Raw genomic sequence first — 17167 nt, 5'->3', positions numbered from 1 at the left:
CACCTGACAACAAGCGCCGCTCCAGGAAAAGAAAACTTACCCTGCGTTCCAATACCCATACTTTCAAGTAGAAAAAATATTTAGTATGTCCCAATTCTTGTGGTCACATTCAGCATGTTTAAAAATACCCGGATGCCTACTACATCCGGTCGAGATTCTTTGTGTTGAAATCAGCAGACTACTTGGGCGATTCTAACCACCAATCCAGCAGTGGCATCACATGGATGGAGCCCTCGGTATGAAAACAACCAGGCATGAGACGGATATACAAGCAAGAGTTTAGAACAAGGCGCAATGTTATGATGAAAAAAAAAAGTTAAATTATGTCCCAATTGTATGCCTACTGAATGCTAACTAAATTCTTCTTATAATCAGCTGTAGTATGTAGAATAGAAGAAAAAAAGAGTATGAGATTTGGAATTCAGGGAGGGATAAGTCCTATGTTGGGGATTGCAGCACGTGACAAGGGAAAGCAATGATTCCCTCATGCATACGGAGGGAGGCACAGGCCCATTTGACACAGTGTTTGCTTTGGCCTGGACTTCAGTCCCCATCATGCAGTGGAAGGGACTGCGGCCGCATTAACGTCAACTTTCAACATTCATAAAATAGATGAATTTGTGGAGCCATGGAGCAACTTTCCTTCAGCTGACAGATACACTTACTGTACCTGTAGGCCTACCTACAATATGTACAGGAATAGTTCAACAAATTACATTTTACTCTGGCTCAAGAAAATGTCACAGAAACCGTTCCTGCAACTGTGCATGCATTTTTATTAAGAAATGGGCAAAGGTCGCTCATCCAGTTTAGCTTAGCTCAAACACTGGTGGGGAGCAGGTCAAAAGGTAAACTTTACAACATCGCTAAATGCTTCTGTGTGCATGTTGCGCTCTACATTTTTACACTTTACGGGAGACAGGAAAGGTTGCCTTTTCATGAGCTGGAGAGTGAGGCAAAAAGCAGCATTTTAAATGTTGAACTATTCCTTTAAGGTTTCATATAAAACCCACCAGTGAGATTCCTAGAGTATACATACTGCGACTGATATAAAAAATACATTTACGTTAACTGTGGGACCATGCATTTGATGTATGACTTGAGGAACTTATGGATGTTTTGGTGCCAGATGAACGCTGACACCATTAGACAGCTCATCCTATATTTATTTGATTCATAAGAGCACCCAAGCAAACGACATTGGCTTTGAAATCACCAACAAACCCAGTTGGTTCCCCTCATGTAATCACACTCTTAACATTTGGGACTATTACAGTAACCAATTAGATCTATGTATCTACACATAGGCTACAAAGAAACAAACATTAGGTGCCAGGCAAACAAAAGCAACAAAAACCTTGAAGATGGATGGAGGGATGGATGGAGGGATGGAGGGATAGATACAGTAGATAGATAGATAGATAGATAGATAGATAGATAGATAGATAGATAGATAGATAGATAGATAGACAGACAGACAGACAGACAGACAGACAGACAGACAGACAGACAGACAGACAGACAGACAGACAGACAGACAGACAGACAGACAGACAGACAGACAGACAGACAGACAGACAGACAGACAGACAGACAGACAGATAGATAGATAGATAGATAGATAGATAGATAGATAGATAGATAGATAGATAGATAGATAGATAGATAGATAGATAGATAGATAGATAGATAGATAGATAGATAGATAGATAGATAGATAGATAGATAGATAGACTTCTCTGTGTAGTGTGCATAATTAAAGATTATGTTCTACACCTGCTCCATATGAAAAGTGCCATGAGATAACTTCTGTTGTGATATCTGGGGGTTATTTAAATAACACTGACGTGTGTCGACTTGTCCAATATTTTCCAAAAACCTACATAGATGGAGATCTCTCTTCTGCTGTTTGGATGGACCAGTGTGATGCCAAATTGAGTGTTTGTGTTTTTGTAAATCCCCCGGGTGAAGCCTAGTATTTTTTGTTCTTCTTCGCTGACTTGTGGTGGGTCGACTAGTTCACTGAGCAGAACTTTTCTCTGTGATTCCCAAATTCTGTTATTTTCCTTGACCTTTGTGCAATGGGTATAATTTGCTTTTTTCCCATGCCTTCTTTCATGACCTTACATAAAAAGCTGTTTTGGTTCTAAGATTTAGGCCTTCACTGAGGAGCCAGAGGCTGGCAGTGCTCTCTTGCAACCCCTTAAGTCTACATTTTTGTACTTGTTTTTTTTTATTGCGGCAATCTTGTGTTGTGGTTTTTGGAAGGGGGAAGGAGGGAGGGCTAAAAGTCACAAATTAGCCTAAGCTCTTCATCATTTCCTTTATTTTCTATTTTGTGAAGCACTTTCTGTTTTTTTTTTTCATTTGACATGGACACAATAACATTGGAGGAACCAGGATGCATTTTTTAAGTGTTTTAGCATATATGCTAGTTCTCAACACGTCCACAGGAAGCTTTGAAAGAAAAATATTAAAAAGAACTAAATTAATAAAATAGGTTATGTAATATAAAAGTTATAGAAGAGCAGCAATAGTAGCATGGTACTTAAACCACCTTTTTACCTTCTTAGTCTGGTCTCCATAACTGTTAGTTGTATAATTATTTTTAGACTAAAACCTCACTTTCTTGAATACACTCACTAAATAGACCCATTCAACTTGGGAAACATATTTCATATTGTGTTCGTTTAGTTTCCTTCCTTGTCCGTCATTATCCTCCAGATTTCATGGTTTTAAAGCTAAAAGAAAAGTATCAAAGCAACCTTCAACAAGTCAAAACCTGCTCCATCAGCTTTTACCAGAGCAGGAAGTATTTAAGGTAGTATTTAGGATTAGCTGCCTTTTCAAAAAGTGACAGTTGGAAATATACACAAACGGAAATTAGGTTCGCGTTAACAAAACATCCTTCACGCTCAGGTGTGTGTGAGACGTATAATTATAAACTGACAGACGTTGTTATGATCGTTCCGGATTAATCTGGTCCCAAAGGATGTTTAGGTTATAGCTTATTTAAAGGGAGTTTTAATAGTCCGTAGTATAGGCGCTCACACGATCATTTATAAGATAAGAAAAAAAGACAAAACATACTACAAAACAATAATCATGTTCCAATCTTTGCAGGTTTTCTGTGGTATAAGTAGAAACTATTCACAACTTATTGACATACGGGCTCCAAGAAGACAAAGCTTCATTAGAAATGGCAGGGAAAGATTTTAAATACTTTCTGAAAGCATTTCAAATATAAGTTTATAGGAAAAAGTAGAAAAAGTTACTGGTTGCTCTTACTTTTGTACTGGGTGTTGTTGCTTTTTTCTAAAACATTACATTCCAAATTCAGATGTATAACTCGATCAATTCGGCCAATAATTATTTCATAGTATAAAGCTTTCTTGTTTAACAGCATTCAATGAAGCATAAATAAATGCTAAGAGAATTAAGGAGAGCCTTTCAGTCCTACACAACTGTGACTCAACATAATAGCTCATGGTAAAAACACACACACACACACACACACACACACACACACACACACACACACACACACACACACTTAAATCATTCACTGTGTGGAAGAATAAGCAGACTCCATGGTTTGCGAGGCCCACAAGTTATTTTAGCCTGCCCCCTAGTGGCCACTTGGTTTCAGTACCTATTGAAAATCTCAAAATTGAACCAAGTGAGTCATTGAATGAATAACAAAAACAATTGTCCAGAGGACTTTAAAAATATTTATTTTCCTTTCATGTGTGTTTTTTAATTGTGCTTCTAATACATTTATTGTGCTGTAAGTTGCTGTACAAATAAACTTGCTGAGCTACTTAAAGGTGAGGTGCAGTTGTGACGACTGTATACACTTATAATGTTATTGACATAAAAGCTCTTGATTTCTGAAATTGTTAAACAGGTCTATAAAAAAACACATTCATTCCATCCTGCTCTGTATTTAAAGTTATATGATTGTCAGGGCAAAAGCTTGTTAAGGTGCTGACATTACATTAATAACTTCAAGATGGGAGCAGAAGTGTAAAAGCCTAAATGAAAGCCAGCCAGCTAGCGTTGACACTACACCGCAAAATGAGGAACATTTGTTACATGATAGCTCGGTTTGTGTGTACTATAATGTATAAAAGAGATATAGTGGGGGGGGGGGCAATTTAATCTTGCGTTTATGGGAAATTTGATGTTTTCATTTCAAATTGATGCGAAAGTTTCGTTTTCACTTCTAAATTGAAGGTAAGGGTCTATAGAACAATGTTGGGTTCGAGTGTCAAGGAGCCAGACCAAAGCCTTTTTTTGTAGGCTATGTGAAAATGAAGACCTTGTTCAAAAATGCATGATTTCATATGTAGGCATTTTTCGGAGATGGGCAAAATAAAAAATTTAATTAAAATTGGTCTGGTTTATTGGCACTCGAACCAAAATTGTTCTATGGACCCACCCTTACTTAAAAAATAACTTGAAATGACTGAGTTTCCGGGCATGCCCACTAATCCAAATTCTGGTTTTTGAGCAGCCAGTTGGGTGGTGCCCCGACCGCCTCGGTAAAGTAGTTCCACCACCAGGGCTTCACTGCAGCTCTCTCCTGGGTGTAAGCTGCCTGGGTGTAGCGCTGGTACTGGTTGAAGGGGTCAAAGCGCTCGTAGCTGCCCAGAGAAGAGGTGCCGTCCTCCCCCTCCTGTTGCGTGTCGGCGGCCCCCGGCTCAGATATCCTCAACACAAAGTCCACGCGGCCAGCCGTACGCATGCCCGGAGGCAGCTGGACCTTCTTCATGGCTCTGCTGAAGCCCGGGGCAGAGGCCATCACTATGTGGGTACCAGGGCTCAGGAGGCGCCAGTAGTCTCCGCTTTCAGCTAGACGTACAGAGAAGGGGTCTAAGATTTATTTTATTTTCTTTTTCTTTTTTTTTTAAGATTTGCGGGTGCAGTGTTCATGCCATAATGGATGGATGGTGGCAGAGAGGGGAAAGATGTCATTGGACGGCTCATGACAGCTGTATAATTGGTCGTGTGAGGGTTTACAAATACAGTGTGCGTGTATACAGTGTAGTGTGAAAGTTTGTGAACCCCTTGAGCCTTTTGGAATTTTATTTATTTTAACCATTATTAATTCATTTTTATCAATACCAGTATTTTTTATATGAAATAACAGATGCTTGTTTATCAATTCAGCATTTTTCTTTTCCAGAAATCAACTGTTAAAACAGATAAAACAAATTATTTTACAAATGTTGTATGTACAAAAGTTTGTGAACCCTGAGCTGCATTGCTTAAATCGAGCAGGTTAACACAATCAGGTGGGCCAAATCGAGTGATGAAATAGACCAATGTAATGAGAGATCTTCAGGGAAGAAATTGGGCGGCACTAGATAAAACAAAGATAAAACCAGGTCAGTTTAGGCCCACCAGACTGAACCCATACAGGTCAGACATGCTCAAAGGGGAAAAAATCTCAGAGGATCTCAGGAATAGAGTTTTGATGTTGCACATTTGTCTGGGGACAGCTATAAATTCATATAAAAAAGTTTGAGCTCCATCGGTCCACCGTGAGGCAAATCATCTACAAATGGAGAGCTTTAAGAGTGACTTAACATCTGCCTAGAAGTGGACTTCCTTCAACAATATCCTCAAGCGCTACAAGAAAAGGGATTTTTCAGGTAAAAGCCAACCCAAACATTACATCTGGAGATTTGCAGACCATTTGCCATCACCATTCTTCACTTGGGAGAAAGTTCTCTTGGTGGTAGGCAGAGTTGCGTTTTTGCCCAAACATGGTTGTGACCAAACAGTTAAATTTTGGACAAATCTGTCCACAGAAAAGACTTCAGGTATCTCCAGGTGCTCTCTGGCAAAGTTGTGACAAGCAGTTTTGTTCTTTTTTGAGAGTAGAGGCTTCTTCAGCAACCCTCCCTTGAAAGCCATGTTGACTTATTCTTATTCTTATTGTGGAACAATGCACATCTGTCCCAGATGCTGCAAGAGAGGTCTGCAAATCACTAGATGTAATGTTTGGGTTGACTTTTAACTGAAAAATAACTTTTTTTGTGGTGCTTGTGGATATTTTTGAAGGAAGTCTACTTCTAGGCAGATATTCAGTCACTCTTAAAGCTCTCCATAGTTGATTTGCCTCACGGTGGACCGATGGAGCTCAAACTTTTTTTAAATCAATTTATAGCTGTCCCCAGAAAAATGTGCAGCATCACAACACTATTCCTGAGATCCTCTGAGATTTTTTTTGCTTTTAGCATGTCTGACCTGTATGGGTTCACTTTGGTGAGCCTAAACTGACCTGGTTTGATCTCTGTTTTATCTAGTGCCGCCCAATTTCTTCCCTAAAGATCTCTCACTACATTGGTCCATTTCATCACTCAATTTCGCCCATCTGATTGTGTTTACCTGCTCCATTTAAGCAATGCAGCTCAGGGTTCACAAACTTTTGCAGATACAACATTTGTCAAATAATGTGTTTTATCTGTTTTAACAGTTGATTTCTGGAAAAGAAAAATTTTGAATTGATAAACAAACATCTGTTATTTCATATATAAAATACTGGTATTGATAGAAATGAATTAATAATGGTTAAAATAAATAAAATTCCAAAAGGCTCAAGGGGTTCACAAACTTTGACACACCACTGTATATAAAAGAGGAGTCAGCAATTCCAGCGATAATACAAAGCCTAAGCTCTGTAAACCTGTATGTGCACAAAGGGGCCAACCATAGCTAGCAAAATGGCCATAAACAGAGCACAGAACACACACAGCACGGACAGGTAGCGGATTGTGAGGAGATATTCACTGATTTTGACAACAAGGGATTTTGACAACAAAAACTCCCCAATATCGCCAATTTCACCTTCCACCTTCAGATATTAAAAACTTTTAGACAGAGTTTCCTCGTTGAAATTACGATATTGATGCAATTTACAAGTCGCAAACTGACAATTGCTGTAAATCCAGAAGTTATGCGACACAATAAAAAATTGCATTGAGTCATATCATGGGAAATGTACAGTACAATACGGTGCTGGTTCAGTGGACTAAAAGTCAGTCAATCCTTCTTTTATAAAGTCCTCTAACTTTGCAGAAGTGCGAAAATAAATGGTGGCAGTACTTTCGAAAGTAGACTAGAAAACCAAACTAGTGTCATAGCTGTGGCTAAGCTAATGTTAGCAGAGTGATGTGTGTTACCTGAGGTGACTTCATGCCGTATCCCTCTGACTGATATCCGCGCTCCCTTGATTCCATTCCCAGCCTCGTCTCTTACAAAGCCTTTGATACCGAGATGGGCCTGAAGAACCACACGAGATAAGACATTATTAACCAATTAAGAAATGACAGACACAAAATTCAATGTTTTATATCATCATGCATAGATCTGTGGATGTATTAATGTCATAAAAAGTAACTCATAGCTACCATTTCTCCAATTATTACAGTATAGTGAAAAGGTTTTTGTCAAAATCCGCTTCCCATCCGTAATGTGTGTACTGAACAAAAAAATCTGGTCTCAATACACACAGGCTAGTCTCTAATCGGGTATCTAAACATAGCAAATGTAAACATAGGGGGCCCAACGTAATATGCCTGTTTACAGAAAATAGGCTGTGTATTAACACTGAATTTTCTTTCAGCGCACACATAAAGATAGTGGATTGTTAGGAGATTTTCAATTATTTTGACAAAGAGTGTGGGTTAAAATTGCTGACTCCACCTTTAAGAAGTGATGTGTTTTTAAGTTTGGGGTAAAAAGGAAACATTGGTGTTTTGACCAAACACTTAAGAGAGAAAAAGACTATGATATCAACCATAAAAGGATAAAAAACATAAGCATAAGCATGTTCTTACTGCTTCCATAAATGACATTAAAGCCTCGCTGTTTTCATGCCAGGCGTTGAACAGATCCTCTTCAGCAGGGAAACGATCACAACCCAGCTCCACGGTCACTTCAAAACAGTTGGTGTGAAGGTAGTTGAAGTCCTGCATGCCTGAAGAATAGACAAAACTGCATTACCCAGAAATGCATGGGAAAATGTGCCCTATAAACCTCCCAGAGCTTCCTGCTAGCTGCTGGCACTATTTGTCTATCATAACTGGTGTCACAGCGGCCTCTGGTGGACATACATCAACACAACCTTCACTGAAGAATACAGGTGAATCTAAAAAAAATGTAATACCATGGGAAAGTTCATTAAAAAAGTGAAATTTTCATTTATATTAGATTCATTACCCAACGTGAAATATATCAGGCCTTTCTTGTGTTTCAATTTTGATGATTACAGCTTACAGCTCATGGAATAAAAATGCACATATCTCAAAATATATGAATATTACATAAAACCAATTTAAAAAAAGATTTTTGACCATCTGAAAAGTATGTTTATTCTAGATACATTTTAATTATCCTGTAATGAATCTACAATATATGAAAGTTTGAAAAAAAAATATGGAAAAAAAAATATTTTTCATTAATATTAAAAATAAATTCGGATGCACCTGTATATCGTTCTTCAACTCACCGCCTGCTAAGCTGGACCACTGTGCCCCGTTAACAATTCCTTTGTCGTTGTGACCGCGGGACGATCCACACTGGGCGTTTTCATTAGACATTCTTTCATGGGTAGTTGCATATGTTCTTGCAAGAAGCTTAAACACCTACAAAATAAAAGCACAAGGGTTATTTGTCTCTTCTTTAAAAGGTGGACTCAGTGATTCTTGAGACATTGTTGTCAAAATTCCTTTTAGTCAAAATAATTGAATATCTCTTCACGATCCACTACCTTAATTAAGTGTGTGTGCGCTGACATTTTTTTGGCACAGTGAACTAGTATGTAAATAAAAGGTATGTTAACAAAGGAGGCCCACCATAGCTAGCAACATGCCTGTTTACAGAGCCTAGATTGTGTATTAACAGCAGATTCTTTTTCAGCGCACACACGGTACAGACATGTAGTGGATCACAAGGAGATATTCACTGATTTTGACAACAAGCATTAACCAGAATCACTGACTCTACTTTTAAGATAATGACAAATGAGGAAGATAAACAATACGTTTTTAAATATGTCCAGAAAGTTGAGGACATGCAGAAGAGAATCTTAGGAAATCAGAATCAATACTGTTATAATCAATACAATAAACATAACTACTTTATTGATCCCCTGTATCGTTACAGTTGCTCCAATATAAAAAAGAAACATGTAGAAAAAGAAATACGTCTAAAGAATATGTGCTTAATGCAACAAGGTATAACCTAACATAGAAATATAACAATGTTATTGTTAATATAAGAATAAGTAAGAATAATAAGTAAATAAGTATACAACCTGGTCGTCTGGCGTTGGGGAGAACATGTTGCGCTCTAGTGGGTGTTTGGACAGGTCGTAGGGGTAAGACACCACCAGGTCTCCATCATGGAAGTTAGCCGACAGCACAAAGGGGATAGAGCGCATCCATTTCATCACAGCATAGGTCTCTGGTGCAACCTGTATTGCAGCATTGAGACTTTAAACAAATCAAGTTTATTCAGTGTGTGATACAAAGAAGACCTAATAAATATCACCTATTAAGGTATAAAAAAAAAAGCATTTTCTGACATGACATATATGGATAAGGTTTTCATACTGTACCTTACCAAACCAGTAATAGTCTGGGATTGGCACGTGGTCGGTGCGGTAGCCCTTCTGTCTGCGCCGGCCGTAAACGATGGACGTCAGATCGGGGAAGTTTCTGTTCAGGTCGATGTTTTGGGCGTTGTTTCGGCCGATGTTCCAAGAATCGTAGCTTGTAACCTGTGGAAGTCATGCAAACGTATTGAAATGAGACCATTGTATGCGTATATTGTTGCTTTATATATTGCTTCATAATTTTCCCAAATTGTCAGATGTCAATTCATGGTGAAATATGTTGGTAGGTTTGCCTTTATCTACCTTTTTGTCTTGTTCAAATCTCTTTACTTGTTTTTTCACTTACTCAAACACGTGAGCACTTACCCTGAGGTGACTTCTTAAATTTTTTTTTTTTTGGTCTGTTTATTGTCCAAACAAACACTCCAAAACCAGAATAGTGTTAAATTTACTTCCGATTTAATAAGGAGGAAACAGCAAATATTTGGCTTTTTTGCATTAAAGGTGGAGTCAGCAATTTTGGATAACGCTTGTTGATCCTTCATGATCCTCTATCTGTCCATACTGTGTGTGCACTGAATGAGAAATACGGTGTTAATACACAGCCTTGGCTCTGTAAACTGGTTTGTAAACAAAGGGTATGTAAACAAAGGGGGCCCACCGTAACTAGCAACATGCCCGTTTACAGAGCCTAGGCTGTGTATCAACAATGGATTCATTTTTATTCCAGCGCACACACAGTACAGACAGGTAGCGGATTATGAGGAGATATTCAATGATTTTGACAAAAAAATTATTTCTGACCACAAGCATTCTCCAGAATCGCTGACTCCCCCTTATGGACTCAGTTGTTTCACACAACGTTGATTTATTAACACTTGAACACCATCTCCCAAATGTCTAGTTACAACACAAATGTGATTCAAAGTGCACTGCGATCAATGTGTGTACTGTAGCCGTGTAGAAATGACCTCCCCCTCATCCCCATCGCCCCCGTCCTGTCCTCCAGCAGCGGCCACCTCGTAGCCGTCTGGGTTGAGTGAGGGCAGGATGTGGATACGTGTGGAGTTGACCAGGCTTTGGATCCTCTGGTTCCCCTGGAGATACTCAGAGCACAGGTACTGGGACAGGTAGACCAACAGCTGGCGGCCCACCACCTCGTTACCGTGCATGTTGCCGATGTACTTCATCTCCGGTTCCACTATAAACACACAGGCAAATTTTTACAGAAACTGGGCTTAATGTGCTTGTAACAACGCATTATAATATTAATAATAATAATAATAATAATAATAATAATAATAATAATAATAATAATAATAATAATAATAATAATAATAATAATAATAATAATAAAAATATGTTTATTTTATATAGTGCTTTTCAAGGTACTCAAAGAAAAGAAAAGACAAATTATATTAAAATTAAGTGAAAGATTCAAATCAGCATATAAAAGAGGTCTAATGTAAATATTTTAAATAAATATGTAATGTTAATGTGGGACGTAAAGATGTAGAAAAAATAATAATAATATTATCATTGACTGAAGGCTATTCTGAAGAGGTGCGTTTTGATGAGTGATTTGAATGTCTCCAGGTTTATCATGTAATAAAATGTCAAAATGTAAAACATTTTCACTTCATCATGTGATCACACCCGCATTATGTAACAATATGCCAAATTTTATAGAATGAATAGAATGTATAGTACTTACTTGACTAACTTGGGTTTTATTTAGTAGTTCAGTTTAATACAAAATGTAGCAGATATTACATAACGTGGGTGTTATTACATGACAAAGAGAGATTGTATTACATTTTATTCCATAATGCGTGGTTATTCCATAATGCGTTGCTACAGTGTTTGACAAAAAGGACGCACACTTTCAGATATCCATGGACTCTGCTTTACTTACGCGGTTCATGTTGCCCGGGGTTGTTGGAGAACTCGATGACTAGCAGCTCCCTGCCCTCCGAGCTGTGGCCTATACTGTAGGTTTTGGCTATGTCGGAGCAGCGTTCCTCAATCTTCTTCAATACGCTGCTCAGCTGAGAGTTGGAGTGGTAGGAGAACCTCATGGTGGTGACAGGATCTTCCGGAGGTACAGGGACTTCCATACTGTCCACGGCCTCTACATCCTGCTGTGCTGTAGAGAAAAAAGGTGTCTTATTGGTTTTGATCAAATGGCATTCAACATAAGATATACTCTATTGTCCCGTAAATGGACATTTGTCTTCACTTCATCACAAAATACACTTGCCACAATGCACCCACACACATAGAACATTATGTACATTACATAAACTATGATGTAGTTGTGTGTAAGCGAGACCCACCAGAAACCTCATGAAAACGTACAAATACAACATTGTAAATTAGAAGTGGTGCAGCTTGATAGACAGCTTTAGCGATTTAATGCGTCATTTATTTTTATTTTTTTTTAAGATCTTTTTTGGGCATTTTTATGCTTTATTGATAGTGTAGAGACAGAGGTGAAATGGGGCAGAGAGGGGAGTGACATGCAGAGAACGACCGCGGGCTGGAATCGAACCCGGGTCCGCTGCTGGCCGAGGCCCATGGGGGGTACGCCCTACCAACTGAGCTAAGGGCGCCCCTAACCCGTCATTTCTGCACAAAAAAATTATAATGAAATTTCTTTGAATCGTTTCATGTAATTGACTTTTTTTGCATGGAAATATGGAGAGCGGTTTCAATATGATTATCGATATGTATTGGGATCGATAAGCAGTATCAGTGATGTTGCTATCAATACAATTCTAACAACACTCATCCCAAGTTTTGACCTAACCTGATGTTAGTTTATAGATGTTTTTTAATTATATCCTTTTGCTCATTTTAAAATGTTCGCTTAATATATTTTTTATCTCGTCTTCAAGAGAGACACACAAAGTGCAGCAGTAGTTTTTTTATGTAGAGCGCCTTCCCTTCACACGTTTTCAGCATCTGGTCTGCACACATGCTCATGTTGGCTCACCTCACTATACAGTCCAAACTGGAACGCATGACTTCCCCCACATAAACCCCTCTGCTTACCCTGCTGGTCCTGTGGCTGTTTTCATGTGTTTTTCACCAGCAGGCCCTCCCTACAAATCAGAGCCTCAGTATTGCCAAAGAGAGGTAAACATTGTCTGAGAGTATTTTCTAAAATGGCTCTTTGCGAGTTGTTGCTTATCAAAATCAGGGCTTTAAGATGTGAAAAAAAAACTATGAAGATACTTTGCTGCCAATCACAACTAAAATCACGTGTATGAAGAACCATATGACACAATATGAACGGAGAGAAGTTATGCAGAGGGATTTGTGTGTTTAGTTACATCACTTAAACATGTATACACAGTTACATGTATACGTGGTCATACAGGTTTTTAGATTCGCCTAATGTGTTGACCTCTGAAGAATTTGCTACAGATGCCACAGGTCGCAGCTGTCTAATTATTCCCACATTCATATTAATAACAAACGGATGTCCTCGCCCCAGTTAAGATATCGCGTGACCTAGACTTTTTCACGTGCTGGTGTTGAACATGACTTGAGGTGTGTGATGCAGTCTTCTAGGTCGTGCCAATCTGGCAGCACGAAGGTTCAATGTGTTCCATGTGGTTTTTGGGGCTTATTAAAAGTTTCTGCTAAGTGTGAATCTGAAAACAAGGGCGGACATCTCCCGCTTTACTACTTCAATGTGTCAGCTGAAATGAGCACATTCGCCAAATAAGGCCTTTGGTGTTGTATCCACTCTCTTATATAGGTTTCTGCTGTACATAACAGACTCTTCAAAGACCCTATTTATGGCCAGGCAGCCTCACAACAATGGAGACAGTCTAGTAGTAGTATTTATTTATTACGATGCATTATGCTATTGTGATCTGATTACTTAGTACTTGGTTTTTCCATGCCAGTGTTTTAGTAGTCTCATGGTATTATCCACCATGGTGCATTATGATATTTGATTTGATTACCTATTATGCTGAATTATTCTACCTGTAATTGTAATCCCTTGAAGTGTTTTTTTATAACCTTTTTCATGAACTGGCGTTCAAAATGTGAACTCAAGCACTTTTTATACACACAGTCACACATACATATGTGCACATAATTGCATTTGGCTGTATTTTATATTAAAGTGAGCCACAACATGTATCCTTGTCAGCCATGACTTAAGAGCAGAGAATTTGCACTTTTATTTGAGAAGTATTGTATTTAATGGAGAACATGGTTGTTTTCACTGGTTTGTTTATAGGCCTACTGAAAAAGACCTACGTACTGTGTAAGCTGGAATTGTAGCTAAAGCTGCACTTGAACTCTGATTTGAGAATGATTTCATTAATTAGAGAACTTGCAGCCATATTCTTTTTCATATTTTTTGCATATAAGCAGTTTTTTTGTTGCATTTTATTTTTTTAACTGAACAGAACTGTGACTTCAAAACTGAGGTAAGTATACCGAATCGTGACTTTTGTGTACCGTCAAGCCCCTAGTCAAACAATACTAATGATATTGTCTGCTACTGATGTCTCTCACCTGCTAGGCCCTCCAGCGGGTCGTAACATCCCTCCTCTTCGCCCACAAAGAAGCGATCACAGTCCAGGAAGTAGGGCCAGGCCATCTCTATGGCGTCGAAGGCGTGGCCGCAGCGTTTACGTACACTTTCACAGGCGGTGCGACAGGGTTTCAGCAGCTTCTCCTTCTCACAGCGCGGGGCTAACACGGAGCAGCCTAGCATACGGAGCGCCGGGCTGCACTCTCCCCCCAACAGAGACTCCATCACACTGATCAGGAGGTACTCTGCCCCGCCCTCTGCCTCAGACCGGCTCCTGTGGCCCAGCAGGTTAGGGAACATGGTCTGGGTGTAGGACATGTCCTCGCAGTAGGACAGCAATACGTCGGTGCATTTGGCTGAGGTAGAAAAAAAAGGGAGAAAGAAAAGACGTAGGCTTCAAACAATATTTCTCACGGTGCCATTGCTAAATTTCCTTTTTTTAGCCTCTGTCTGAAACGCTGCGTTTTAGAGCCTGTCTCTTTAAGCCAAACCTTCCAAAAAGCCCAGTCTGCTCTGATAGGCCCTTAATCTAACTTCAGGTTTGAATATACAGTAACTGGCACTTTAGATTCGGAATAGATTCGGAATCAGGGGCATCTGGGGGTGTGGCTTATCACAGGTGGGGGTAGTGCTGCTTGGTAATGAGGACGTGTTCCTTCTCCCCTTATGACATCATAAGGGGATAAATCTGCCTAGGGTTTTGGAACGCAGGTTTACAGAAAGGTGGAGGTGGAGAAAACGTTGTCACACTGGGGACCCATATTTATGTTTAGAAATATCTAAAGAAATATATATATTTTTAAAAATAGGTTAACTTTCATATTAAATGAGTAGCCTACTAAGAAATGTGAAAAGCTAAACTTTATCAATCCTATTTCCAGGGATGGACACATTAATCCCCATCTGTCACACACTTTATCAAACATTTCTATTATCTCTGGAAATTAGAATATGAATATTTCATAGCGCCATTGATCATCTAAAAATACACATGATGGTCTCATGGCTTTAGGGATAGATTCCAAAAAGACTAAGCCCAGTCATGTGACTTATGATTTTATACTTTTTTTATATATTTTTTTTATATTTAAAAAAAAATAGTTCAAATCCACATCCACACAAAACTGTTCAAGCACGCAACCGATCAAGGAGGTTTATTGCCTGGATTATTTCCAGGGAGAGAAGTGAGTGATTTTAGGCTGGGGAAAAAATGTGTGAGTTAAACAGTCTAGAGAGGGTTGGGGTAAGGGTAGGGGTACTTACGTTTTTCTTCCACCGTTGTTGGCCTACACTGTCCTGCAAAAAAGACACATCAGCAAGCCATTACCTAACACTGTGGCAGACACTAGATGGCAGAGTGGTTTGTGTAAAATGCCTTCATGTGGCCTGCCAGCTATTCTGCTTGGTCAACCTCTGGATCAGCAGCTTTCTTTCTAAAATGCCTGTCTGTCTGTCTACAAAGTATCACGAGAGGTTTCACATGTTTTCCTTTTTTTTCTTTTTCATACAAATAGTATAATTAAAGGTTTACAAATGCATGCTTTCGGTTGGATTAAAAATACCATTTGACAAGCTATTGGCCATGCAACATCATATTTACAATCATGTTTCTGAAAGCTACACACGATCATTTTTCAAAAGGTTTCAATACATCACCGAGTGGAAAACTAAAACTTCATAAAGTAAATGTCGGGTCTATTGCATGCAGCAGGGCCGGATGCAAGCACAGGCCAAAAATAAATATAGAAATAAACAAATAAATAAAAGAATGTTTTAAGATGAAAACTTTTACCCCAAAAACCTGGGTCACAGCGTTGAGGAGCACACGCAGACAGGGCAAACAGCTGCAGCAGGATCAGCGGCACGGCGCTCATTTTCCGCGGGTAATAATATTCCATTTTTGATTATGTGGCGTCTCACACACACAGCCATAGGGTGTGAGTGTGCGTGCGTCAATTTCCCCCAAGTCTGCAGAAGTCCCCGCCGCCCCCCCTTCCTCACCCCCACCCACCCACCCATCCAACTTCTCTCAAAGCGACTTTATTACAGGCATTACGGTTAACTATCAAGTTACAAAGGAAATGGCTCCGGAGGTGAAGTGGGGACATGTGCGTGAGAATCTGAACGTCAAGGATTCACTTTCATGTTTTTTTTAAAGAAGTTTTTGACTTTGAATGAATGAAAGTGGAAAACTTACTATTATTTTTAATTTTATATTCTCACCTTGTTTAATTTGGGTGCTACTATTCAGCACACTACAAGTAATTTTTTTAAATGTTATTATGCACTTCGAAAGACGAAATTTCGACTTTATTCTCGAAGTGCACAATAATGAAATGATAATAAAAAAAGTTAAAAAAGAAAACTCCTCTCATATTTTCTAATGAACAAAATCCTGTTCATTGGCAGTAGAACAACTATTGGCACGTTGTTATTGAAGTAGCCACAAGGAGCTTTCAGTTTTTGATGATTCTAGCGGCACCTCTGGACAAAAGCGGTATTTTCTCCTACGAATTTAGCGCGGTGTAGGTCTTTGATGAGGAAATTAACCATGATGTAATTTATTTTAATGTGACTATGGTGAAGCAAAGTAAACTTGGATTAGAACCGTTCATAAGCAGGCTGTTCACGTATGCCTGCCGTTCATCTTGTTGTCTAAATTCCTGGCAAATGATCAGACTCAAGCAACGGCATTAATAATGACTATAACATTTTTTTATTTTTTTTCACTGATGGTTTCCTTTGCTGTTTCAGGTCATTTCAGAGGAAAATTGAGACTGTTTCATGAACATAAAGTCTAACAGTTCCTTGATGGGGCTTTGAAGGTGCCTGTTGGAATAACAACTACACACACACACACACACACACACACACACACACACACAAAAAAAGACCCGAAATATTACCTATTTTGTTGCACCAATTCTAACTTTTCTTGTTTTATTTATCACTAGCTTACAGGGGCTAAGATACCTGGCAAATCA

At 38.9% G+C, this 17167-nt stretch overlaps 1 protein-coding gene across 1 annotated transcript; it reads right to left on the bottom strand.

Annotated features, from left to right (window-relative positions):
* Positions 1-3722: 3722 nt before the first annotated feature.
* On the bottom strand, positions 3723-16135 carry LOC307269077 (carboxypeptidase Z-like). The gene is made up of 11 exons (XM_080051906.1): positions 15976-16135; positions 15447-15479; positions 14165-14539; positions 11541-11771; positions 10597-10826; positions 9629-9790; positions 9326-9484; positions 8519-8654; positions 7848-7987; positions 7191-7290; positions 3723-4854 (listed from the first exon to the last, which is right to left on the bottom strand). Exons 1-11 carry the CDS (start codon positions 16079-16081, stop codon positions 4490-4492), a joined length of 2037 nt encoding a protein of 678 aa, XP_079908032.1. The 5' UTR covers positions 16082-16135; the 3' UTR covers positions 3723-4489.
* Positions 16136-17167: the final 1032 nt, after the last annotated feature.

This window comes from Ammodytes marinus (genome assembly GCF_949987685.1).
Source record: "Ammodytes marinus genome assembly, chromosome: 23".
Lineage (NCBI taxonomy): Eukaryota > Metazoa > Chordata > Actinopteri > Uranoscopiformes > Ammodytidae > Ammodytes > Ammodytes marinus.
This window is presented reverse-complemented; position numbering and strand designations above follow the sequence as displayed.